This window comes from Martes martes (assembly GCF_963455335.1).
Source record: "Martes martes genome assembly, chromosome: 4".
Lineage (NCBI taxonomy): Eukaryota > Metazoa > Chordata > Mammalia > Carnivora > Mustelidae > Martes > Martes martes.
This window is the reverse complement of record NC_137891.1, coordinates 168,171,038-168,197,514: the sequence shown is the minus strand read 5'-3', so window position 1 is coordinate 168,197,514 and position 26,477 is coordinate 168,171,038. Positions and strand designations below refer to the sequence as shown.

Sequence of the window (26,477 nt, the reverse complement as noted above, 5' to 3'; positions counted from 1 at the left end):
TGGGTCAGAAGCAGGAAGTGGAGGCCAGTGTGGAGACCGAGGCCCTGTGGATAGGAGGCTCCAAGCCACAGTGCATCTGAGTCCTCATGGACGGGAGGATGGTGAGTGGAGATGGGGCAAGAACGGACTGGGGAACACGGCGGGGGGGGCACTGGAGGGCTTGAGCAGGGGATTATTGCTATACTGAGATTTGAAAACCGAGGCCCAATGAGATCAGATTGGTGAACCCTTGAGGTGAGTGGCCAAGAGTTAGCCAAGAAGCCAGAGGCTGTTTCCTTTGGGATCTGGAGAGTTGAGCACCTGTCTGGGCTGGTTGATGGGCACAGAGGGATGGACTAGATGACTCTCGCAGGTTTCTCTCAATGGGTATAGTTTACATGGTGTGATGTAGTTGAAAGAACCACAGTGATCCTGAATCTCAACCTCCAGTGGGGCTCAAAGAGGCTGGGTGACTTATCAAGGTCACACGGCTGCTGACTATGATCTCGCCTCGGCAAGTGTGACAGAGAGAGTGACTCTGGTCCTTGAAGGAGGTCCAAGACTGGGAGACAAGTGGGCGGGATGGGCAAGATAGAAGAAATGAAGCCTCTTTATCTACCTCCTCATTTCATCTCTCAATAATCCCCTGAGGTAGCTCGAGCAAACACAATGGTCTCCATTTTACAGATGAGAAGCGTGAGGCTGAAGGAGGAGGAGTCGTCACCAGGACGAGGCAACCCGGTGAGTTATCTGCAGCTCGATTGGCCCCTCCGTGTAGGGTGCCATGGGGGCCTCGAGGGGTCTCAAGGGCCACTTGCTTAGGTCTTGGGGATCTTGGGCGGGGTGGGGCCAGGACGAGGGCAGTGCGACGTCCTGCTCTGGAAAACTGTAATCTAAAACCAGGTAGGGGGGTGCCTGGGTGGCTCAGTGGGTTAAGCCTCTGCCTTCGGATCAGATCATGATCTCAGGGTCCTGGGATCGAGCCCTGCATCAGGCTGTCTGCTCAGCGGGGAGCCTGTTTCCCCCCCATCTCTCTGCCTGCCTCTCTGCCTACTTGTGATCTCTCTCTCTGTCAAATAAACAAATAAAATCTTTAAAAAAATACTTGCAGTCCCGTCAAACCCATCCTCCTTCCAGACAACTGCCTATTTCTTCCAATGCTTTCTCGATGTTCCCAACAGCTGTGGGAGGTTAAGCAAGATAAGCATCCCCATTTCAGGGGAGGGGAGGGAGGTGAGGTGACCCCCAGGATGGCCGAGGGTGACAGAGGCTCTGACAGAAGAAGAGTTTCAGCTGTGGCTTGTCTTGGTTTTGGGTGCTTTCTCCTGGATCAGGCCGTGGGAGAGGAAGGGGCTGAGGAAGGAAGAGTCTGGCCCTTGGGGCACAAGTATCAAAAGATGCTGAACTGGGTGGGGTGGGCGGCTGTGGGAAGGGTCCCTTTAGACTGCGTGGTGGCATTGCAGACGCAGAGGATTTCTGGAGAGAGGAGGACTGTGGATGGGCTGTTTTGGGATCAGACCATTGGTCACAACCAGTTGAGGAAACTGGGCTTGGGGAGGAGTTCAGATTTGCGTCCATTCCGCAAGACTGCTTCCCGTGTGCCGGGCCTGGTGCTGGGCCCAGGTCAGGGGAGGGGTGGCGAGACGCGGACAGTCCCTGCGTGGCTCCTAGTCTTGGAGTAGGGAAGGACCGCACCTATTCTTGCACAGAGAGAGGATATCTTCTGCTCTGTTTTCCAAGAGAGGCCATGGGACGTCAGGGACAGGCCTTGGGTTCCAAGGTCAAGGCCAGGCCAGGTGGTCTTCCGGCTCTGCCCTTCTGACCTGTGTGGCCTTGAGCAACAATAACAGCAACCACGATAATCACAGCCAATGTTGATTCAGGGCTGGGCTTACGGGAGGCACATCACTTTACTTTGTGCCTCAGTCTCCCGATCTGTAAACTGGGTGGAGTGGGGAATGAATCTACTTCTTAGGGTGATTGTGGGGTTTGGATGGGACCATGTAGGTGAAGGAGTTTGGTACCTGCTCCAGCTTTCTGGTAACTTGCCTTATTTGTGAGACTGTAACATAGGTCCATGTGGTAGAGACTCAGGGGAGTTGGAGGATACTCATTCCTAATGGGGCCACATAGTGGTTTGGGGGTAGTAGTGGTTCTCTTCACTAGGATATGGGATATGAGCGAGGCTTCCGGGGACAGAAAGCGGGGTGGGGGTAAGGACAAAAAAAAGGACTTTCCAAGGGGAGGGCATCATGTGGACAAAGGTGGGGAGGAGGGAAGCTGTAGGGTGTGTTTGTGGAACAGTCCTGGGCACAGTCAATAGCCTGGCTCCATGAATCACCCAAGGGGCAGTCAGGCCGGATCTCTGGCCCCAGGGCCAGCTGTGAGGCACTTAGACTTCCTGCCCTAACATTATCTGTCCAGGGTTGAGCGAGGAGAGGGCTGGAGGGTAAACTGAGAATAATTACAGAGCCCCGATTCTGGGTCTCCCTCACCTACCCGTGCGGGGCAGTTGGCTGGGAATGTGACCCACCCACCCTTCTGACCTCCTTAGCTGGGGGCCGGCGTTTGGGCATCTCTGGGGAGCAATAAGCCAGCCAGCAGGAATGGCTCAGGGGAACGTGTGGATCAAGAGTCAGTAGAGCTTGAAGAAGGTGTGGGTGGTGGGAAGGATGGCTGAAGGAGTGTGAGGCCAGGGTCTTAGGAGAAACAAGGATGAAGAGGAGCTCACATTTATCAGGCATTTACTATGTGTTGGAACAGCCCCATGAGGTGGGTATCTTCATTTTACAGATGGGGAAACTGAGGCTCCGAGAGGTGAAGTGAATTGCCCAAGTTTCTTTATCAGATCATGCACCATGCAACACCTATATATTGGGTGGAGGCTCTACACCGAGGAGTTTGGGGTGACCATCACTTGGCTTCTGGCTCTCGTGAGGGGACAGTGTTATAGGGTCGCATTGTGGCCTCATTAGGGTTCGAACCCAGGCTCGGTATTTCCAAAACCTCGCTTTGTAACAGGGCTTGAACCCGGGGCAGAGTCGGGTACCGCTGCATGCCTCACATGGCCGCGGGAGTCCCAGGCCCTGTCACTTTCCCTACGGGTCTTTCTGGGCGCACCTGCCCAGGTGAGTCCCCGGAGGCTCCGAGCGCCGCCGGAAAGCGGCGAGAGGCTTCGGCAGGTGGGGCGGGGCGGGGCGGGGCGGGGGCGGGGCCCGACCGGGGCGGGGCGGGGCCAGGACCGGGCGCCCGGAGCCCCAGCGATCCCGCCGCCCGCTCCCCACACCCCGCGCCCCGCGCCCCGCGCCGCCGCCATGGGGGCCTGCCTGGGGGCCTGCTCCGTGCTCAGCTGCGTGAGTCCTGACCCACCCGCGCGCCGCCCGCTCCTTCTTCGGCCCCGCACTTTTGTCCCGTCTTCTTCCTCCACATAGTTTCTTCTTTTTCCTTCCTCCAAACTTGTCTTTCTGGGCCCGCACCCCGCCACCGCGCCCCTCGGGTCCCCCAGTCCCTCGGTCCTCCCACCCCCATCCCGGACCAGCGGGCGCCGGGGACAGCTGGTGTCCGGTGCTCGGGTTACCGCGGGGGAGGGGTTGGGGCGCGCCCGGGTGGCGGGGCGGGGGGAGGGGCGGGCCTTGGGAGGGCTCCCCTCTCGGGGACTGGGGAGACTGAGGCCCAGAGCCCGGGGTGGGGGTGCGCGCTGGGGCCCCACCTCGCCCAACTTGGGGACGTCCTCGCCGTCCGCCTGTTGTCTCTCTCACACGTTCTTACTTCTTTGTGTGGCCCGCCTAGTCCCTGCCCCACTCTGCAGTGTCTTTTTCTGTCCCTCTGGCAATCTGTCTGTCAGTTTGTCTCCCTGCCCGCCTGCCTCAATTTGAGCATTTATATTTGTCGGACATTTGTTTCTGTCCGTTTGTTTATCCCACTCTCTTTGTCCGTCCGTAGCTTCTCCATCAGTCATTGCCTGTCTCACGGGTGTCCGTCTGTCCTATGGTCCAGCCTGTCTTTCTGCATCCTGGCCTCTGCCTCTTTCAGACTAGCTCACACTAAGTCCTGGGGACTTCCCCAGTGAGCCCCAGGCCCTTCCCCTCTAGGCCCGGGAGCCTGAAATGGGGGTGGAGAGGAAGCCCCCACCTGCCTTCCTAAGCCACGCTTGAGTGAGATGGGTTTGGGTTGCCAAGTGCCAGCAGGCCCAGCTCTGCGTTGGAAGACCCAGGAATTGAGGGAGGCTAGAGTGTGCGGGTGGTGGTGGTGGGGTACTGCTTTGGGGCTGCAGCCAGCAAAGGGGAGGAGCTGGGAGGCCCCTTTTCCTTTCCCTTTTCCCAGCCCCCTCTCCTTTCCCTCTTCCCCTCATTAAATCTGAGGTTCATTCAGGCAGCTCCCTCCCCCTCTGCCCTACACAAAGAGAAGCAGAGAGAAGAGGGGGGTCTGGTGGCTGCAAATCTCAGGACTTGCTTTCCTTTGTCCCTGATTCGTGTGTGTGTGTGTGTGTGTGTGTGTGTGTGTGTGCTGTAGGGCTGGTGAGCTTAGGGATCTGGAGATTACTTTGCAACCATTTTCTAAGAATGTTATATGCACCGAGAGTCTCTAGAATGGGCCCCTGGACTATCTCTTGTCCTCTCTGGGCCTCCACTTACCCACCTGTGAAGCGTGTGTGTGCACGTGTGGGCCCGTGCCCACAGGAATGAAGAACAGGTCTCTGAGATTCCTTTCTGCCCAGTGAATTCTAGGTTTGGGCTGGGTCTGGCCAGGAAGGGTTTGCTTCCTGGTAGGGGAGAGAGCGCTTCCTTGAGGTTGACCAGTTTTCCATTTGGCCGGGCTGGCCTGGAAGTGGTCCATGTTGAGAGGCTGAGGGGCACTTGCCAATTCCCTGTGCCTCTGTCTCCCCATCTGCCTCCTCCACGGTTCTGTTTGAGGAAGATCGAAAAGTGCCCCACCTACTTCCTGGCCACGGTGAGTGGTGCTATTGTAACCTCCTGGAGAGTGGGTGGAGAATTCCCTTTGCAGCCTAAGCTGGCCACTGAGTCATGGAATCATACAGTATTGAGACCAGAAGGCACCTGACGGGCTGGCTCAAACCCTCAACAAACTGCGGCTCAGAGAGGTTAGCCGACTTCCTGTAGGTTGCACAGACAACGGATGGGAAGCTGGACAGTCAAGATTAAAACCTGATTCGTGGTCCAGGCTTCAGCCCACACCTTGCCTCCCTTCACATCCCAGGTGCCTGAGGGACAGCCCTGGTCCAGGGTAGAACTGGGAGGTCCACTGAGTGAGTATCTAATGTCTGCAGGGGACCTGTCCCTCCTTTCAGTGGCCTCCCTGGGGCTTCTGACCTCGGACATTTACTGATTTCCTACCACATGCCAGGCGCTGTGCTGAGCCCTTGCCGTGCTGTCTGGTTGGTTCTCTCGCCTGCCCTCTGACACAGTCGCCTTATCTCCGTTAATGATACCAACAGCAGCCACGACCAGGACGTCCTCATTCAGGGCCCAGCGCTGTTCAGTGGTGGCACAAGCCAGCGTGTGGTGAGCTCTGTGTGTGTGTCTTCTCATTCACTTCAGCCACGGCCCCGGTGAGGCAGTTCTCGTGATTCCCATTTCACAGAAATGACAGACAAAATGACAGACAGAAATGATCCAGAAAAACTGGATCAGAGAGGGAAGGTGATTTCCCCACAGCCACACAGTATTAAGTGGTACAGTTGGGTGTTACCGGACACTGATAACAACCTATTTCAGGGGCGCCTGGGTGGCTCAGTCAATTAAGCAACCAACTCTTCATCTCAGCTCAGGTCTTGATCTCAGGGTTGTGAGTTCAAACCCCGTGCTGGGCTCCATGCCCAGTGTGGAGCCTACTTAAAAAAAAACAAAGAAACAACAAACCAAAAACAACCTGTTTCAACAGAGATGTGCGCCATAGGAGGAAAGTTCTAGTAGGGGGTTCCTGGGCATCTTTGGGGGAACATTCTGGAGTCTGTGGATCCAGGGAGAAGTCTTCCAGGCATAACCCATTTGCATCTGCCCATCATGCCTTTTGGTCAGCATTTGTATTGGGCCAAGGGTGAGCCCTGGCTCAGAGGAGATAAGATGGGCCCAAGATGCGATGGGAGTCACCAGGCCAGCCAGCACTTGGTGGCCTGCACGGTGAGCAGATGTCTAGGGAGGGCCTTGTCTAATATCTGCAGGCCATCGGATCTAATTGTCTATGCTCTGCATGCGGGGGAGCGCGGAAGGGCCGAGGATGGGACTCAGAGCCTGGGGTGGCCTCTCCCAGGCTGTGTGACTGCGGCCACAGTCCCCTTGCCCCTCCCTCAGGGGCAGAGAGTGAGGAAGGGGAGAGACCAATGGTGCCTGTCTCTCCGCACGTTGTGAGGATTAAGCGGGATGGAGAGGGGCACGCTGACATACTTAGCACGAAGCTGGCCTGCAGTGGCCGCTCTAAGCACGCTGGAGTGGGAAAGTGCTCCAGATCACATTCGAGGAAGTGGGGGACCAGGGACACTGGGACTGACGGTAGAGCCTGGGCTGTGAGCCACTTCACTGCCCTGCCCAGCAGCCCATCTTATGGCTGAGGAAACTGAGTTCCACAGCAGGGAAAAGAGACCTGTCTAAGGCTCTCCTGCAAGCTGGTGGCTGCGCCAAGACTAAGTGATCTATTAGTGCTGCCCACGGTGGCGCGTGTGCCCTGAGTAGTCGGGGGCTGACCTCTGCTGGGTTTCCTCTGTTCCCCAGTTGACTCGGCCAGTATTGGAGCTGTTCACGGAGTCTGCAAGGTGCTCCCTATCCTCACTGGGACCAATTTTTTGTCCCAGTTGTGGCAAAATGTCACATAAAAATTTACCACTTTAGGGGCACCTGGCTGGCTCAGTCAGCAGAGCATGCGACTCTTGATCTCAGGGCTATGAGTTCGAGCCCCATGCTGGGTGTAGAGATTACTTAAAAATAAAATCTTTAGGGGCGCCTGGGTGTCTCTATCAGTTAAGCCTCTGCCTTCGGCTCAGGTCATGATTCCAGGATTCTGGGATCGAGCCCCACATCGGGCTTCTTGCTCGGTGGGGAGCCTGCTCCTCCCTCTGCCTGTCACTCCCTCTGCTTGTGTTCTCTCTCTCTCTAGCAAATAAAAAAAAAATGAATAAAATCTTTTAAGAAATTTGCATTGTAACTTCTTTTCAGTTTTCAAGAAGCTTGTAATTTATCTCATGACGTATGATATATATGATGTACCGTGACATTATATATATCATATATATGTGTATGTATATATATCATATATACGTGTGTGTGTGTATATATATATTTATATATATTTATTTTTTTGTATGGTTATTGAGGGCGCCTGGGTGGCTGCCTTAGGCTCCAGTCGTGATCCCAGTGTCCTGGGATCGAGGCTCCTTGCTCGGCGGGAAGCCTGCTTCTCCCTCTCCTACTTCCCCTGCTTGTGTTCCCGCTCTCTCTCTGTGTCTCTCTGTCAAATAAATAAATAAATAAATCTTCTAAAATTTTTTTTAAAAAAATGGCTATCGATTTTTATGATATCGAACTGATATCATCCCAAATGAATGGTAGTGTCCAAAAGGGAAAATATTGTGGGTTGAAACACACAAGAAAAGCTCTAGGCTCTGCCTCCTTTCCCTTGGCTCGCTCTCCCTGTTCCTAGAGGTACTGGGCACCGCCCCCCGGCATCTGTCTTCCATCTGTGGCCAAAGTGGTCTTCCGGTAACGCAGATCTGATGCTCTGTTTCTCCTGCGGGATGCTTGCTCATTGCCTTCAGGAAAAGTGCAGACTCCTTGGCGCGGCCCATAGAGACCTTGGCCAACACTTGCATCAGCCCTCTGCCTTCTTCTCTTGATAGCTGCCCCTACGAGAGTGTTTCTTGCAGTTTTGCCCATGCTGTTCCCTTTGTAGGAACCTCTTTCCCTTCCTCACCTGGCTGACTTCTTACCCTTCCTTGAAAACGGATCCCTCCTTTTTCCCGATTGTGGTAACATACACATAACATAAAACGGACCATTTTAACCATTTCTTTTTTTTTTTTTAAGATTATTTATTTATTTGACAGACAGAGATCACAAGCAGGCAGAGAGGCAGGCAGAGAGAGAGAGGAGGAAGCAGGCTCCCCGCTGAGCAGAGAGCCCCATGCGGGGCTCGATCCCATGACTCTGGGATCATGACCTGAGCCGAAGGCAGAGGCTTTAACCCACCGAGCCACCCAGGCGCCCCCATTTTAACCATTTCTAAGCATGTGGTTCAGTGGCGTTAATTACATTCACGTTGTTGTGCGAATATTTCCACCATTCATCTCCAGAACTTTCTCATACTCCCCAAATTGAAACTCGCTACCCGTTCAATGATAACTCTCCATGCTCCTCTCCCCAGCCCCTGGAAGCCCCCAGTCTACTTTCTGTCTCTGTGAATCTGACTGCTCTAGGTCTTCATATCAGTGGAATCAAAGGACATTTGTCCTTCGGTGTCTGGTTTATTTCATTTGCTACAATGTCTCCACGGTTCATCTGTGTTGTAGCAGGTGTCAAAATGTCCTTCCTTTTTATTCTTATTATTATTTTTTAATTTTTATTATTTTTTTTTATTTGATAGATCACAAGTAGGCAGAGAGGCAGGCAGAGAGAGAGAGGAGGAAGCAGGCTCCCCACTGAGTGGAAAGCCCGATGTGGGGCTCGATCCCAGGACCCTGAGATCATGACCTGAGCTGAAGGCAGAGGCTTAACCCACTGAGCCACCCAGGCGCCCCCAAAATGTCCTTCCTTTTTAGGGCTCAGTAATAGTCCCTTGTATGGATAGCACACACTGTGTTTATTGATCATACATCAGTTCATGGACACGGGGGCCTTCTTCCACCTTTCGACTGTTGTGAATATTGCTGTTATAAACATGGGTGTGCAGGTATCTGTCTGAGTCCTTGCTTTTGACTAATACCCAGAAGTGGAGGGTCCGTTTATTTATTTATTTTTAAGATTTATTTTATTCATTTGAGAGAGAGAGAGAGCACATGCACACACAGAGTAGAGGAAGAGGGAGAAGCAGACTCCCTGCTGAGCAGGGGGCCTGACGCGGGACTCCATCACGACCTGAGCTGAAGGCAGGCGCTTAACCAACTGAGCCACCCAGGTGCCCCGGGTCAGTTTATTTGAAACAAAGCAACTTTAAACTGTGGCCCCAACCCTAGCTGCCTCCCCTGCCTGCCTGGTGCCCCAGGAATGGTCCCGAGAACCCACATCCCTGGCTTTCAGGGCAACCAGAAGAGAGTGTGAGTGATCGGTGACAGCCTGTTCCCACCAGGCCAAACCGAACATGGTTCCAGAGCTGTCCAGCTTGCCTCCGGGGGTGGTGAGCTCCTTGGCATTGGTGGTGTGTAAGCAGCAGAAGGCTGCCTTCCGGGTGATTCTTCATTAGAGAGAGGCGGAACCAGATGAATGCCAAGGAGCCTTGCAGCCTGAAAGCTATAAGACCCAGGGCTTTCTACGACCTGATTCCCCATTCCAAGAACCAGGCTACCGCGAAACCATGCCCAGTGTTTCGGTGTTGCTCTGTTGCTGCTACTCCCCTGAGTCCCATTGTGGGTGGGAGTGTAATCTTAGCACAGGAGCAATGTCATGTCTGCCTTGGCCTTTCCCCTTGTGTCATAAATGTTAGTCTGTGTTGCCCTGTGTCCCGGTGACTTGTTTCTTTCCTGCCCCTGTAACGTTCCATGGAGTAAAGGGACCACCATGGGCCCCTGGCACGGGACATGTAGGTTATTGGCAGTCTCTTGAGATTCTAATAAGCTCAGAAAACCCAAAGCTTTGTGCCTATTTTGGTTTTTCGTCTTAATCTAAATTTTTTTCTCTTTTAGCAATAAAACCAGCTTTATTGAGGTAGAATTGATATTTCCCTATTCTTCGTTACATGTACCCCTCTAAGTGTTACCTACACGTCTGCAGCACTCAGCAGAGATCCCTTGTAGGGACCATGATGTACGGATGGGCATTTAGTTATTTTAAGTTCCCCCCCTAGTACTTTCTGGGTGTGAGCAGCACCACAGTGAACTTGTGTGTGCGTGTGCATGTGTGTGTGTGTGTGCGCGCGCGTACGCACGCGTCTGTCCTTACCCCTGTGGGTGGTACTTCTGCAGGAAGAGGTTCTTGTAGGAGCGATGCCTGGGGGTGCAGAGACTGGGTCAGAAGGCACGAGGGATTCCAGGGATGCATCAGCAGCTGCTGTGTGGGGGCGGGGGGGCTGCTGTGTGTTTTTCTCTCCCTGACCTCCTCTCTCTGGCTACTGGCCCTTGGAAATCCCAAGGTTGCGGATGTCAGGAACACCTGGCTTTTGATCTCCAAGAATCAGGGTGATTTGAAAGACCAGGCTCCCCGAGGGCCGTGGGGCCGTTTTTTGTATGTGTCAAATGTCTCAGATTGAAGTGGTAACAAGTCAGAGCCAGGCCCTGACTCGGGCACTTTAACACATGGTTCCTGAGACCGGTGCTCTCGGGCCTCCGTGAATCCCATCCTGGGATTTTTTTTTTTTTTAAAGATTTTATTTATTTATTTGACAGACAGAGATCACAGGTATGCAGGCAGGCAGAGAGAGAAAGAGAGAGAGGAGGAAGCAGGCTCCCTGCGGAGCAGAGAGCCCGATGCGGGGCTCAATCCCAGGACCCTGAGATCATGACCTGAGCTGAAGGCAGAGGCTTTAACCCACTGAGCCACCCAGGTGCCCCCATCCCTGGGATGTTTTGAAATTAAGTGAGACTGCCATCAGTGAGCTAGTGGGCCCTTGATACAGACGGACATGAGCTCGAATCCCAGCTCCTCGGCTTACCTGCCCTGTGACCCTGGTCATGTCACTTCTCTGAGTCATTTTCCCTGTCTGTAAAGTGGGACGTCAGTGATGGGGTCATGTAGATAAGGGGCTTACCACGGGACCCAGCAACTCCTAAAGGGATGCTGTCCCTCTTCTTGAATTGCAGTACTGCTCTCCACTTGCTGGGTGACTCTGGCATCGTCTTAACTTCTCTGATCTTGGTTTCCTCGTCTGTAAAATGGGGCTGATCGCTAGTCTGTCTCATAGCCAGAATGTTCTTTACGGTTTATAAAATACGTTTCTGGCATTTGCTTATCCCTTCACCCCCAAAAGGCAGCCGGGGTGGGGGGCAGGGCTTGGGGTAAGGGCTGCAAGATGTAACCAGGAGTTGCTGGGCCAGTTAGGATTTGAACCATAAAGAGGAAATTCATTCTGCAGGTGTTGCATTTAGCCACCATGTTGTACTTGGCCTTGTGGGTGAGAGAGATGGGTAACAAGGAGCATTTCCAGGGGCATTTCCGCACTTGGGAGGAAGGGAAGGGGAGACGGGAAGGCAGCTACACCTCAAGCAGAGTGTGTCGCACACCTTGAGACCATTCCAGAAAGTTTAATGCCGCAGGGTCTCTGAGGAGGAAGGTGCCCCTTTCAGCCTGCCCTCCACGGAGGCGGTCTTTCAGCGTAAGGCTGTTCCTGTCCCTCCCAACTTCGACCCTCGCTGGATGCCTTCTGCTCCTAGGATCAACCCCAGGACTCTGCACATGTCTGCCCGGCCCCGCCAGCCTGGCTGACCTCCCCATCCGCCACTCGCCACCTGCCCCCAAAGCTTGGCCACAAGGGGCTTCTTTCTCTTCCTCCATTGCCCAGCTCCTGCCCGCCCCAGAGCTGCCCTCCACCTGTGCTCCCTCTGTCTGGAACACTCTTTCTTGCCCCTGCTTGGGGGAGGGCCCCCTCATTCTTCGGCTCAGCTCAAATGTCCCTTCTTCAGGGAAGGGACCCTGCACCCCCAGTCTGAAGTAGGCCCCTGCCAGTGACACTCAGGGCAACAATGACCATGACAGGTGGAATGGTTGTTGGGTGTCTTTCCTGAGAACTGTTGACTCTTACATACCTGGGTGAAGAGCCGGGGTGGTCTCAGGGGAGAGAAACTGGTGACCGGATGTGTTTGGATGTAGGTCCGGTCCCCAGAGGGGGTCAGTCTGTTTGGGGATGCCAGCTGGGAATAGAGTGGCCTCACCAGGCCCCACATGATTTCAGCTGGCCCCAGGGAGGGCAGGGGCTGATGGCAGCTTGGGCAGCCGAGCTGGGAGAGGGGGAGGGGCGGGGGGAGGGGAAGATCGTCCCTGCTGTCCGGGACAGGGCCAGCCCCAGAGCAGGAGATCACAGCCCCTCACGACTCTGCCTTCCTTTCCTTCAGCACATGGTTACCTCAGGCCGACTGTTCCTTGCGGGCTTTACATGTGTCTGGGTCCACGCCAGACACTTTACATCTGTTCAGTCCATAGTCCCTGAGCTCCTGCCGTGAGCCAAGCACCATTCCGATCGCTGGGTCTACACCTCGAACCAAACCCCGGGCCCTGGCGGAGCTCACATGCTGGAAACTGGGAGGTGGACAAACATGAGTTAAAAGAGAAAGCCAGGGAGAAACGCTAAACCGCGAGGGGGAAAAGAAAGCCGGAGCACGTTGCAATTTAAAACTCCTGTGAGAAGTTGGTACTGTTATGATTCCCATCTTATGGAAGAGGAAACTGAGGTTCAGAGAGGTTGAGTGAGGTGTGTAGGGCCACTGCGCAGCTTATCCATGTTGGAGCTGGTCTGGAGCAGTCCATCCATCCATCCATCCACCCATCCTTTACCATGCTGCCTCCCCCTACATAAGAAACAGCGTGACCCAACCTTTTCGAAGCTTGGTTTCCTCGGAGCCCTCTGGGGCTTGAACCTTCGATGGGATAATGTCTGAGGAGGAAGAGGGCACCCCTGCCTGGTCCAGGGAGGGCAGGCTTGGCAAAGATCTGGAGACATGGAGAGGGCAGGTGGGGGGGTGCTCCTGCTTGGCTGGGGAAGGGGAAAGGGGAGGGGGAATAGGAGAGGAGGCAGGGAGTAAGGGGACCGTTCCCCACCACCCCCCGTGGCCCTGTCCTTCCCACAGGTGTCCTGCCTCTGCGGTTCTGCCCCCTGTGTCCTGTGTAGCTGCTGCCCCTCCAGCCCCAACTCCACCGTGACCCGCCTCATCTTCACGGCCTTCCTCTTCCTGGGGGTCTTGGTGTCCATCATCATGCTGAGCCCCAGCGTGGAGAGTCAGCTCCACAAGGTGAGGGGTCCCACGGCAGGGAGGGGGGTGGGGCAGCCTGTGGGACCCGGCTCTCAAGTGCAGGCCCAGCTGCTCCAGGCCTGGAGCGGAGGAGGGGTGCGATTTGAGGTCCCAGCTCATCGAGGAGGCTGGGCAGGAGTGTCCCAGGGCTGGTGATGGGAGGAGAGTTTGTTTCTCATAAGCCTGGGGTCCTTTGGAGAATCTTATGGATCATCATTGTCCTCCCCTGGATGCTGGCCCTGGGCCGTGCTTTTCCCTCCTTAGTTCTCGAGCCCTGTTTGGGGGCCTCAGTCTTCCGTTCATCCCAGCATCTCAGAGCCTGGCACAGGCCCGGGGCCATATTTGGGCCAGTGGCTCTGACATTTCAGTGTACGGGGAAGTGGGAATGCCCTTGGGAGTGTGCTAGAAATGCGGATTCTCGGCCTGCACCTCAAACACTAGTTCTGTCTGAGAAAGCCCTGGAATCTCACCTTCCCCCGGAGTTCCAGGGGGTTCTGGTGTAAGTGGTGGGGGGAACACTCAGTCCTGCTTCCCACAGTGCGGTGCAGTCCGGAGACCGTGGGGGCGACAGCAGGGAAGCAAGCAGAGAATCACGATCTGTCACTGGGCCACGTGTCCCCATCTGTCCCCAGGGGCCACTCACAGGACTTCAGCCCCCGGGCCGGGAGGGAGTCCAGATGGCAGGGAAGTGGGGAGCCTTGGCAGAGTTGGCCCAGGGTTCTGTGGGTAGGGGGCCTTCACGCTGCTCCCTCTCCCCACAGCTGCCGTGGGTGTGTGAGGAGGGGGCCACGACGACGCCCGTCATCCTTCAGGGCCACATCGACTGTGGCTCCCTGCTCGGCCACCGCGCCGTCTACCGCATGTGCTTTGCGACAGCGGCCTTTTTCTTCCTCTTCACCCTGTTCATGATCTGCGTGCGCAGCAGCCGGGACCCCAGGGCTGCCGTCCAGAACGGGTGAGGGCACCTCCCCCCCCAGCCTGCAGCTGGGACCCCCACCGTAGTTTCTGCCCCCGGCCGGTCTCCAGCGGTCTCCGGGCCCTGCCCCCAGACTCGGGAGCCACCAGAACACCACGATCAGCTCATTTAGCTCTTTCCACTTCTCAGATGAAGAAATACAAGTCAGAAAGGGTGAGAACATGCTTAAGGCCACACAGCACTTAAGTGACACAGTTGGGACAAGAACCTGGGTGGTCACCGTCGCTCTGACTTAGTCCTTCCCTCTGTCCCTCAGGGATTTTTCTAGGGCCGGGGCAGACTATGCCCATCAGACCATCAGAAAACCCCTCTTCACTTGCCCCAGGACCCAGGACCTGCTCTTGGGGGTAGGGGTTCTGGGGGCCAGGCCTGCCCCCAGAACCCCCAGAACCCCTCTTAGCACCCTGGTCTATCCCCTCCCCCCACTTAGCACCCTGGTCTATCTCCCCCCCCACTTAGCACCCTGGTCTATCCCCTCCCCCCACTTAGCACCCTGGTCTATCCCCTCCCCCCACTTAGCATCCTGGTCTATCCCCCAACAGATTTTGGTTCTTTAAGTTCCTGATCCTCGTGGCCATCACCGTGGGCGCATTTTATATCCCTGAGGGCTCCTTCTCCAACAGTAGGTGGTCTTGGTGGGAGGGACTGGGTAGGTGGGTGGGGTCCCAGGAGGAAGGTGGGGTCTCCAGAGGGAGGAGCACTGGTGGGGGTTGTGCTTTGCCTCGGTACACAGACCTCAGGCTGCTGCTGGCTGGGTAGGAGACAGCGCTCTGGTGCTTGGCCACATGGCCTTTGGGCGATACGGCGGTGGGCTTGGGGGGAGGTGGGTGGGGCCAGCCTCACCCCTGCCCCATGCCCTGCCACACTGCCTCTCTGTACATGCCTAGGGGTTCCCCGAGAGCACGACATTGCTACTTCTCAGGCTCCCCATTGCAAGGCATGGCATAAAGCCTGGCCCTCAGGTTGCCCCCCACTGCTGCCTCGCCCCCTCACCCCAGTTCCCTCTCCCCATGCAGTCTGGTTCTACTTCGGTGTCGTGGGCTCCTTCCTCTTCACCCTCATCCAGCTGGTGCTGCTTATCGACTTCGCTCACTGCTGGAACCAGCGGTGGCTGTGCAAGGCCGAGGAGTGTGACTCCCGGGCCTGGTATGCAGGTGAGCGATGTCCCGACGTTGCCATAGCCTGGGCAGCAGTGGGTCCCCAAGCTGGAGGAAAGCCTCGGGGGGCATCTGGAGCGGCCCATGCCCTGGGGCGGCAATGGAACCAACCGGGGCTGATGGAAGGAAGGGGGGATGTGTGTGGGCAGGGGCAGCTGGTCCTGGGGTGACTTTGGGGGGCGGTAAGAGGGGAGCCGGGCCAGAGAGGTCTTGGCGGGGTCTAGTTCAGCGGTTCCTGCAGGATGGGCCTCACGCAGCCAGCCCAGACCAAATGGAATGACACTGGGTTCCTGAAGCCCCCGGGGCAGAGCGGGTCCCCGCTCAGCTCCCTTTCCATTCTCCTGTGCTGACCAAGGAGGAGGGCTCAATGAGGTGCCGGTTAGGTCTCAATACCTCTTGAAAGCGGCCAGTCTCTACAGAGAGCTGGGCTTCAGCAGGTCTGGGCTTCAGCAGCCAATGGACTTTGTGAAAGGCTCTTGTGTTCATTGTATTTCTTTCCATGGTTAACTTATTCATGGCAAGTGAGTCCTTTTAGTTCAAGATGGGGCAACAGCTCATCCAGGTGCTGGTGAGTGATGGACACTGATATCATTCCTCCGATGAGGAAGCCAAGGGCCCACACATGGGGCTGCACGACAAGCCCCCCTCGAGGGTGGGGGGGGTCTCTCTGCCTCCTGACTCAGCCTCTCACCACCCCTCCTGCCCAGGCCTCTTCTTCTTCACCCTCCTCTTCTACACGCTGTCCATCGCGGCCGTGACGTTGCTGTTCATCTACTACACTCATCCCGGCACCTGCTACGAAGGCAAGATCTTCATCAGCCTCAACCTCACTCTCTGCTTCTGCGTCTCCATTGTCGCCGTCCTGCCCAAGGTCCAGGTGAGCCTGCTTGTCTCTGCCCGTTCTCACGCCCGGTCCCTCGGTGTTGGGGTACTTCTGGTAGGAACCTGGGGGTCTTGGGGAAGGGCCATCAGTCATAGAGGCTCGGGCTAAGGGTATGGGCTCCTGAGTTGGCCTCCGTGGCTTTGAGTCATAGCTTTCATAGCTACTTGCTAGGTGTCCCTGGGAAAGTGCCTTACCCTCTCTGTGCTTCTCTCTTCTCCCATGTAGAAATGAGGGTAATACCTACGCTTTGGAGTTATTTGCAGGATTGAAATAGAGTTTGTGAACCCAGAGAACAGGGCCTGGCCTATAGAGATCTATCAGGCATTAACTATTGTTATTCTTGTTGTCTTTATGGAAATCGGGAGACCGTTAGGGAGGACTACTGGGTGACATCTCCCAGATCCCCTCAGCAAGCGGTATTGGGAGGTGCTGATGCAGTCCCCAGTTCCAGACCCTCTGGCATAACGGGTGGGCCCCCCAGGTCATCATGAGCTCTTCAGCAAGAGAGCCCTATGAGCCCAGTGGTGCCTCACGGTTGGGGATGAGATCTCAGCCCACTGGGGGTTTCACAGGTAGCCTGGGGAGCCTTTGAGGGTCTTTAGCAGAAAGGTGGGGAACCTCCCTTCTCATCTGAGCCTCTATTTCCTGGTGAGAAAACTGAAGCCCAGAGAGGGTGATGCCTCTGTCCCAGCTCACACAGTAATCAGTATTCATTCAGTGACGACTTCCAGAGCGCTTGCTGTGTGCTGGGCCCTCTCGGAGATGTTGGGGTGTAGCTGTGAGGGGACTAACAGCAGCTCCATGACCTGTCCTGTCATGTAGTCTGGGCACCGCCATCATCCCCACTTTCCAGACCAGTAAGGGGAGTCTGAGAGGAGGAGAGAGACACGCCTGAGGTCGCATAGCTTGGGGGGCGGGGGGTGAGCTGGGGGTGGCGCTGGCAGATTGGACCCCGAACCTGTGCTGCTTATCAAAGTTTGGATTCCTGTTTCCAAGCGTGTGTGTGGTGAGGGTGGGGAAGAACAGCTGGTAGGAGACGAGGCCAAGGGAGATAATTTGGGATCATACATGCTGTGTGGGGCAAAGGTGGGTGGGCTGGCAGGGAGGGGAGCGGGTGCTGCTGTGAGGGTTAGGGTGTTGGGGCCTCACTGAGAACTCCAAGCTGAGGCCTGAAAGCCAAGGAGAGGCTGGCTGTGTGGAGATGTTGGGGAGGACCATGTCAGGGAGTGGGCACAGCGAGTGCAAAGGCCCTGAGGTGGGAGAGGGTTTAGTGGGTTCTGTGGACAGAGAGGAGGCCAGGTTGGCTGGAATACAGTCGGTGGGGAGGAGCTTGCTGGTGCGGGTGGGGGGCAGGTGGAAACGAAGGCAGGGGCAAAGCAGGGAGGACTTTAATTCAGAATGTGAACAGATGCCGCTCTGGGGTGCATTCTCCGAGGGGAGCGACTGGGATAGTCTGTTAAGAGAAAGAATGAAGATTCCACCTTTGAGTGGGCAAGGTGGGTGGTGGGTGGGTGGCCCAGGGGCTGTGTTCTCCTGAGGGGTGTGGGGTGGGATTGCTCTAGGGTGGTGGGGGTTCCTGAGGCCCGCCGGTGTGGTGTGAGTGAGCTAGGTGTGGGTGGGGCACCCCCCCCCAGGTCTGATGGGGCTCTTCCTGATGGACTGCTCTTATCAGGAAGCCCAGCCCAACTCGGGTCTGCTGCAGGCCTCGGTCATCACACTCTACACCATGTTTGTCACCTGGCTTGCCCTGTCCAGTGTCCCTGGTGAGTACAGTCCTGGGTTTGGGGAAGCCTGGGCTCATTCCTGGGTCAGCAGCAGGCTTCCAGTGGGCTGGGGACCCTCACAGGTGACAGGGACATCTCAGCCCAGCCTGTACCCCCTCTTAGTCCTTCAGGGAGGTAGGAGGACCCTAGCTGTTCCTGGAGCTCTTTCTCTGTCGTTTGTCTGCCAAGTTCTGTCTGTTGCTGGGATTTGGATGGTCAGTTGTATGTCTGTCTGTCCATTTGGGTTGGCTCTCGACCCTTCCTCAGACCTGGCCTACAGGGGCTGAGGGGGACCGTGCTCCCATCTCTAGACCAGAAATGCAACCCCCACCTGCTGACCCGCTTCGGCAACGGGACGATCCTGGCGGGCCCCGACGGCTACGAGACTCACTGGTGGGATGCCCCGAACATCGTGGGACTCATTGTCTTTATCCTGTGCACGCTCTTCATCGGGTATGGGCGGGGGCATCTGACTTCTGGGGAGGCATCATGACTGGGGGCCTGAGCGTGCAAGTGAGGGGAGGACATGGGAACCCAGGCCCCAAGGAGGAAGGCGCCCTTAGCAAACACAGATCCAGCCCTGTGCTCGTGCAGAATGGGATCCCTCTGAGGGTGCAGCATGACTGGGCAGCAGGGGCACGGCTGGACGCTGCCTCCTGGCCCAGAGCCCCCTTCTTGCACGCCAGCCTGGCATGTGTCCAGCTCAGTAGGGTGAAGGCACCTAGGGGGGGACCAGGGAAGAAGCCTGGACTGTGGCCAGCAGGGGTGGGCTGTGTCACTCACCTGCTATGGGGTCTCAGGGCAAGTGGCTTCACTTTTCTGAGCTTTTGTGATGGTGGAGGATGGTAACCTCCAATGCCTGGCGTGGTGGGGACCCCACAGTCTCACCTGGGAGAGGGCAGCTCAGACTGAATATCATATAACAGCTTTTTTTTAAAGGAGCCTCTTAGCAAGGGCTTATCAGTGTGGACTCTGGAGCCAAACTGCCTGTGTTTGAACATGGCCGTACCACTTAGCAGCGGGGCGATCTTGGGCAGGTCGCTGCACCTTTCTGTGCCTTGGTTTGCTTATCTGTCAAACAAGGATAAAAATAGTCCCTACTTCACAGGGTTGTGGAAGGGCGGTCGATGAGTTAGTATGTATAAGGCGCTTAGAAAAGAACTTGGCAAGTAGTCGGTGCCAAATCATTGTTTGCTTTTATAGCAAATAACTGGGAGCGTTTGCACAGCTGGGGGGCAGCAAGCGAGTGGCTATTGTGTAAGTCACCAGACAGTAACATGAGTGTAGCTGGCATGCACACCAAGTCCGGCGGACCCACAGTCGGCTCTGTGGGGCCCACAGCCAACGCCACTTTCTCCATCCCCGCATGGCTGCCTGGAGGAGGCCTCCACCCAGTGCCTCTGCCTTCCTGGGGTCGTCCATCCATCCCGGGCAGGGCCTGTTTTCTTCCAAGCAGCACACCTGTCTCCCAACATTCTGAGGCTCTTTCATATTTTGTTTCGCCCTTTTTTCAAAGCCTGAGGAAGTCACTCTTTGTTGCCTCATTTGATGCTTTTCTCAACCTGGGAAGACCCAGATCCTCTCCCCAGTACAGATAAGGAGAGGGAGTTTCAAGAGGAGCGGCCCCCTGTCTGAGCCCGCATGGTGGCTGCAGAGCCCCCAGACTCAGAGTGGTGCCCCTGCTGCTCCCCAGACTCACCTCCCCATCCTGCGGTCACGGGGCTGTGCCTCTGAGAGCCCAGGAGCCTTAAAAAAGCATAGTGCTTTTTAACGTTTTATTTATGTTTTTGAGAGGAGAGAGAGAGAATGCAGGAGGAGGGGCAGAGGGAGATGGAGAGAGAGAATCTCAGGCAGACCTCCTGCTGAGTGCAGAGCCGGACACAGGGCTCGATCCTGAGACCCTGAGATCGTGATCCGAGTCGAAATCAAGAGTAGGACGCCTAACTGACTGAGCCACCCAGGTGCCCCCTTAGCACACAGTTCTTAAAACCCAGAGAGCAAGGAAGCAGGTGCAGCCACAAGGGCAGGGACCACTGAGGACGGCTGCCGTGCCCAGCTGTGTCACCGGGACCTGCGCTCCCAAGCACTGGAGATCAGCATGATGTCTGATGATGACTGGAGTCAGGAGAAGCTCCTCGGGTGACTTCTCAGCTTGGTGGGATGTGGGTGGGGTCCCCCTCTCCTTCTGGGTCACTATTTTTCCCAAATGCGAGTTGGATTTTCACAATTGCCTGTGTGTCTCACTCTATTAAATACTGTTAGAAACATCAAGACCTCATTACAGAAATGACCAAAAAAAATCATTACTGCTGGTGGCTTTTTTTTTTTTTTTTGGTCATAAACATGAAGAAAGGGGACGTCATTGGTAAAACTACTCTAGAAGGAAAACAAACTTAATGGCAAATGAGTATTCTTCATTATTAATATGGTCAGTGAATGCCATCCCGGGGATGGTCCCTTGCAGTACTAAGTACTCAGTACCTATTTACGGGGCTGGCAGAGGGACAGCCCGAATAACAGCGCCCGTTTCTCTAGTTTTACTCTGTTCTGGGCACAGTGCTGAGGGCTTTACCTTATTACTGTCCTGGCAGCTCCACAAGGGAGGTACTGTAACCCCTTATTTTACAGAGGCTCAGAGAGCTTAAGTGTCTTGCCTAAGGCCACATGGGAAGGGGAGGTGGCGTTCAGAGTCAAAGCAGTGAGTGGGTGGGCCCAGAGCCTAACCACCCGGTCACCAGGCCCCAAGGTCCTGGAACCACCGTGCCCACCCTTAGGACCAATGTCCTGGCTCACGAGGCCCCCATTGGCTTCCTCCCTGCCTCTCCCCTCCCTCCCCGACAGGCTGCGCTCCTCGGACCACCGGCAGGTGAACAGCCTGATGCAGACCGAGGAGGGCCCGTCGGCGCCAGAGATCATGCAGCAGCGGCAGGTGGTGGCAGAGTGCCGGGGCCAGGCCTTCGACAATGAGCAGGATGGCGTCACCTACAGCTACTCCTTCTTCCACTTCTGCCTGGTGCTCGCGTCCCTGCACATCATGATGACCCTTACCAACTGGTACAGGTACACGAACCCAGGCTGGGCACGGACTGCGTGGGCTGTGCAGGGGCGTGGGCGCCGCATACATCCTCTCCCCTCCCCGCCTCCCCCGCCTCCATCCCTCCACCCCGGCTTCTCCTGATGCCTGCTGCAGGTTTGGCCACAGAGGAGTCTGTCTGGGACCCTCCGCAGAGCTTGCCCTTCCAGGCCCCAGCTGCCAGGCCAGTCTGCTCAGTAGCTTGTGCCTTCCCTAAGTCCCTGAGAAAGGTGGGGGGTTACAGGAGGGGACGCTAGGCCTGTGCAGGGCAGATGAGGCTTACAGATCAAGAGTATAAGGTCAGAGTTGGGATTCGTGACTGGAGGGTTAGGATTTAGAGTGTGTGGTTAGAGTCAGTTACAGGGTCAAGAATAGAGTCCTGAAGTCAAGGGTTGGGGACTGGGGCCATATAAAGTCACAGATTTGGTTCTTCTGGTTAGAATTGGGGTTAGCAGGCTATAAAGCCAGGATTGAAGTTACCAGGTCCCGGAACTAAGATCAGAGTAACAAGGTCCAGGCTTGGGACTGGTGTTACAGAGTCAAGGGTCAGAATTAAGGTCAGAGATATCAGAACTTGGTCTTAAGGTCAGGGTTCAGGGATGGAGTTAGAGGATTGAGGGTCAGAGTCAAGGTTGGAGGTCAGGACTAAGGTCAGGAGCTCTGGGGTCCCAAAGGCAGGGACCAGGAGTCAGGTTATAATATTAGAGTCTAGGACTGGGGTCAGTGTTGAAATTGAGGTCAGGGTCAGGTCTGTGGTATTAATCAAAAGCCACATTTAAGGTCAAAGACAGAACCAAGGCCAAGTATCAAAAATATCAGAGATGAGGGGCTAGAGTTACAGAGTAAGAGCCAGAGTCAAAGTCAGGGGTCACAACTGGGTCATAGGGTCAGGACCAGGACTGAGGTCACTGGGACGATGGTGTGTTCCAGACCTGGCGAGACCCGGAAGTTGATCAGCACGTGGACCGCCGTGTGGGTGAAGATCTGCGCCAGCTGGGCGGGGCTGCTCCTTTACCTGTGGACCCTGGTGGCCCCTCTCCTCCTGCCAAACCGGGACTTCAGCTGAGGCGGCCCACCCAACTGGTGCCTTGGGGCTCAGGGAGTCAGCTACGCTGAGCCCCTACCCCAGCCCACCTCCAGGACTTGCTCCGGAGCTGGGCCCCCTGTTCTTAGTGCCTTTGGGGATGGGGACCCTCAGACCCAAACCTGAGCCCCACCTTCCCACTGCCTCCAGACCACAGAGCTGCCTCTTCCTTACCCTTGTCCCCCATCCCCTGCACTCACCCTCTTGGGAAAAAAGGGGCCCTTATTTTCAGGCTCTCCGGGAGAGGGATCCCAAGGAGACAAACCCTCAGAGCCACTCCCCAGGATGGGGTCCCCAGCACTGAGGCCCCGGGTGGTGCTGACCACATCCCCCAGGGCACGCCGCCCCCTTCTGGGACTCCGTGCCTTACTGAGTCTCCACAACTTTGCGCAATAAAGCAGCTAATGTATGTACCTGCCCGTGTTCTGTGCCCCCCCACGCTTGGGTGCGGCCACCATGACTTCTGGGGCCAGTGTGGGGGCGGAAACAATGTCAGAGCAGAGGAGGCCAGATGAGGGACCCCAGGCTCTGTTCTGTGAGGCCTGGAGAGCCTTGGGGCAGAGGAAGGGGAGACTATAGGGGAAGGAGGATAAAGGGAGTCTGGGGGCCAGGAAAGGCACTGGAGCAGTGTCCACATGAGGGGTGGTAAGGCCAGAGTCAGGGTGGAGTGGAGAGTTTGGTGGCTGATGGGGCCATCTTCATTGTCCTGCCAGTGCCGTCCTGAGCTCCCGCCCATCTCCAGCCTGCCACCAGGGTCCTACTCCTTCTTGCCATAGCCATAGTCCTTGTCACCAGCTCTGGGCCAGGTGCCTTGGGGAATGCAGAGAAGAATCTGACCCAGCCCCAGACTTAGGGCATGGTGGGATGTGCACTGGAGTCAGCCGAGTGGGTCTGGATCCGGTGAATCTTGGAAACCGTGGGGCTTGCGTGGGTCTCCAGGCGAGTCCTACCCCTCTGGGCCCTGGCTGCTCACCCATCAGTCGAACGAACACCTCCCGCTCCCGAGCTGCTGTGAGGCATGGATGAGGCAGCCCGTGGGTGCCCCATAAGCACCATGGGTTCCCGTCTCCGAAGGCGCATGGCAATGCAGCGGGGAACAACAAGCTCCTGACCGTGGCCCCAGAGCCTGGTCCCGACACGGTGGCTGCCCACAGGCCATGCACCCCCTCCATTTGCGGGTGTGACAAATAGATAGGACGTGACTCCGTTTGCTGGGTGCTGGGGGGGCGGTGGCCAGGGACTCAGCCTGTTTCCAGGGAGCTCGTGGGTCACAAGGGCTGTGGGGGTGCCCGGGCTATACTGAGGGGAGGCCTGCCATGGGCTGGGCATGAGGACGGACATCCTACAGAATGAATGGGCACCAGCCAGCTCTAGAGGAATGAAAATGCTCAAGGCACAGGGGACAGCATGTGAACAAGAGAGAGTGGGGCATTCCAGGACAGTGGAGTGTGGGGTGGCTGGTCAGCGTGGAGCGTGCAGGTCAGGAGATGGCTGTGAGCTGAGAGGTGGTCCAGGCCCCAATCACACAGGCCTTTGAGGGCCATTGCGAAGAGACCAGATGTTACCCTCGGTGCAGAGGGGAGCCATGGAAGGTTTTGGAGCAGGGTAGAAGCAGTGAAGGTGTGAGGCAGTCGTGGGGAAGTTCTGGAAGGCTTCAGACAGAGCAGTGACATGGTCAAGGTGGTATTTTAGAAGGATTTTCCTGAATGAAGGGGAGGGTTGGTAGCTGGGACAGGTGCCAGGGCCTGGGAATGAAGAGAAGGGGTGGGGTGGGGACTAGAGGAGGGGCAGAGGACATTGTATCTCAACCCTGGGACAGATCCTGGGGAAGGTCTTGGCCCTGGGTGCCTGTCAGCCCAAGGAAACCCTCTCCATGGAGCAGCCCGAACCTCCTTTCTTTCCTCCTTTCACCTTTGGAAGAAAAAGCCCACACCATGCTCCTGATAACTTTTTTTTGTTGTTGTTTTTAAATGAGTTTGTAGGAGTGAACTATTTTGTCCTGCTTTTGTACCATGTTGCTCTACAGTTTTCAAATTATTTATTCGACAAACATGCACTGAGCATGAGTTCTGGGCCAGGGTCTAGGCCAGGGTGGGCCTAATGGGGAAGGAGGCGAGGCCAGGCTGGAGAGTCTGAATGCCCGGTGAAGGAGTTTCAGGTCCCAACTTGGAGGTCACCACCTCTGAGAAGCCACCTGGATTTCTCCCAGACAGGGCAAAGGGCCTCCCCCCGCCGATGTTATTTCCCCAGTCGCCATTCAGTCCCCCAGTCAGGCGGTGGTCACACTCACTCACCTGGTGGGCATTGTGGTGGAGGTGGGGGTGGATGTCAGGGCTGACTGCTGCCCACCCAGGGGTCTGGCTGCAGAGGGTCTGGGCCCTTGTCTCCTACTGCCCAGCACCATGGCTTCCACATGTCCTCCCTCCCTCCCTTCCTCCCTTTCTCTCCACCTTCCTCCCTACCCCTTCTTCCTCCCTCCTCCACACCCCCCCCCTCCTTTCTGACCTCCCGTCTCTATTCCTTCATACGCTCTCCTCTGTGGTCTCTCTCCCCTCTCACTTTCTTTTGTCACCTCCTGTCTTTCATGGGTCTCTGGGTCAGGCCCATAGGACACCGCCCTTTTTGTGGGCTAGTCCCTGACAGGCAGGTCTGGGACAGAGAAGGGCGCAGCTCTGGACCAGGCTGTCGAAGGGCTGTCTGGGAAGAGCAAGTATGAAGCCCACAGATCAGTGTGGGGACTGGAAAGCTCTCTGGGCTCAGCTCCAGTCCTGTGTGCCCCACCTCGCTTCTGTAAAATGGCAACAGTGGCAGTTTTGTAAACCATAAAGCCTGGTGCTTGGCGGAGCCAGATGATGCTGTTAACTAGCAGACATTCCTGATCCCCTCTCCCTTTCCAGCCAGACCACGAAGGCCAGAAAAGTCAAGGGGTCCCTTTGCAGCTTCCTGGAGAGCAGTGGGTACCTCATAACGAGCCCACTAATGGCATCCGAAGGAGAAGGCTAAGGGGCAATTACAGGAAAGGGGCTGTTTTTCTTCTATGGGGGGCTGCTCCTTCTCCCCTTTTTCTATCTTAACACGAATGAGATGGCTGGGGCTACAGCAGCTATCTTGGGACAGTGAGGCAACAAGCCCGAGGGTGAGAAACCAACAAGGTGAGGACCTAGTACAGAGAACTGGAAGGGCTCTGGGTGCTTGACGTGTCCTGCTGGGCCTGTCCCTGCACTTCTGTTACGTGAGGAAAACAAATGTCAGTGTGTTTCAGCCCCTGGTGGTTGGGTATTAGTTCCTTGCTGCTGAATGTATTTCTGATATGACATGCGAGACGATCATTAATTTCAGCAATAATAAAAATAATAAACTAGAGAAACTGGTCTCCATGACTCAGGACTATTGGGTGGCAAGAGTATAGCACACACACTCAGTATTCATGTATATATTTAGAAATAAATGTCTACTACATGCATTTATATAACATACATATGTTTAGTATCAGGAGAAACTGACAAGATAGTTTTTTGAGATAGTAATTTTTTTTCTCCTTTAGGAAACACACAGGAGAAGAAAGTTCTAGAACTCCCTGCCTTGGGGGAGTTTTGAGGAAGTGTGGGAAGCAGGAGAAGGAGGTTACTTGCAAAATAACTTCCCCTGCTAGCTTTGGCAACCAAAAACCCAGTCTGTTGAGAAGCTTCTGGGCAGTGGGGGAGGGGCAGTGAGAGGGCAGCCAAGGTGGCTTCTGGAGAGAGAGGAGAGAGAAGGAGCCCCTGCAGGGCGATGAGAGATGGGCCATTTCTCCGAGACCCTAAGGAAGTTCTCTGTGAAGAAGAAGCAGAGGTTGTGGGTTCCCTGAGCAAGGGTGGGCACCCCAGTTCCTGCTGAGTTAGGGGAGCTGCTCAGGCCTGGGGAAAGAGGTGTCTGGTGGAATGGAAATTCAGTTTCCACTGGGCAACAGGTCTCTCCCGCTCTGCCACTGCCTTACGGCTCTATGTGACCCCAGGACTTTTGCACTATCTCGGAGTGGACTCCGAGTGGGCCGGGGAGGACAGTGAAGAAGGGCTGAGGTTGGATTTCCCACCAGCCTGGTAGGATGGGGCTTTGGATAGAAAGTGAGATGATGTAAAACAAATGAACAGGTGCTGTTTGTGGCACACATGTGCACTGAGCTTCATACCCACTTGGAGATCATTTTAGCTCCAAGGTGTGTTCATGGCTGACAGTACAAGAGTACAAAAAGCATTCACCTGCTTTACTTCCTCAAGCAGCAGCAAGGGAGCCTCCTGAACAAATATTCTGTAAGTCACTTCACTGATCCTCAGTTGATGGGCATTTATATTGTTTTCAGTGGTTTTCTTTCTTCCGTTCCATTTTGTTTTGTCTTTGCTGCCGTCAGCCGTTGTGTTGATTCCGGAAGCTTGCTGGGTTGCCGGAAGGGCATGGAGCCCAGAGCCAAGGCCCCTTAGGTT

The 26,477-nt window shown here is 55.7% G+C and overlaps 1 protein-coding gene across 3 annotated transcripts; it reads left to right on the top strand.

Moving 5' to 3' along the window:
• Positions 1 to 3,200: 3,200 nt before the first annotated feature.
• On the top strand, positions 3,201 to 22,430 carry SERINC2 (serine incorporator 2). Of its 3 annotated transcripts, none has more exons than XM_080803135.1 (12): positions 3,201 to 3,332; positions 5,197 to 5,245; positions 5,344 to 5,501; positions 12,920 to 13,081; positions 13,843 to 14,036; positions 14,600 to 14,679; positions 15,074 to 15,211; positions 15,922 to 16,091; positions 17,770 to 17,860; positions 18,172 to 18,313; positions 20,702 to 20,920; positions 21,864 to 22,430. In XM_080803135.1, exons 4-12 carry the CDS (start codon positions 13,046 to 13,048, stop codon positions 21,997 to 21,999), a joined length of 1,206 nt encoding a protein of 401 aa, XP_080659261.1. In that variant the 5' UTR covers positions 3,201 to 3,332; positions 5,197 to 5,245; positions 5,344 to 5,501; positions 12,920 to 13,045; the 3' UTR covers positions 22,000 to 22,430. The 3 variants fall into 3 exon arrangements, with proteins under 3 accessions (XP_080659261.1, XP_080659260.1, XP_080659262.1); XM_080803136.1 differs by lacking the exon at positions 3,201 to 3,332 and adding an exon at positions 4,252 to 4,929 and having other exon boundaries at positions 5,018 to 5,245; XM_080803134.1 differs by lacking the exons at positions 5,197 to 5,245; positions 5,344 to 5,501 and having other exon boundaries at positions 3,206 to 3,332.
• The last annotated feature ends 4,047 nt before the right edge of the window (positions 22,431 to 26,477 follow it).

What these genes read in the sequence shown, in the direction of transcription:
- SERINC2 (XM_080803134.1), top strand. Translation starts at nt 3,294, where the DNA reads ATGGGGGCCTGCCTGGGGGCCTGCTCCGTGCTCAGCTGC. An exon ending in CCGTCCTGCCCAAGGTCCAG is followed by an intron (nt 16,092 to 17,769) that starts GTGAGCCTGCTT and finishes TGCTCTTATCAG; the next exon opens with GAAGCCCAGCCCAACTCGGG. An exon ending in CTGTGCACGCTCTTCATCGG is followed by an intron (nt 18,314 to 20,701) that starts GTATGGGCGGGG and finishes CCTCCCCGACAG; the next exon opens with GCTGCGCTCCTCGGACCACC.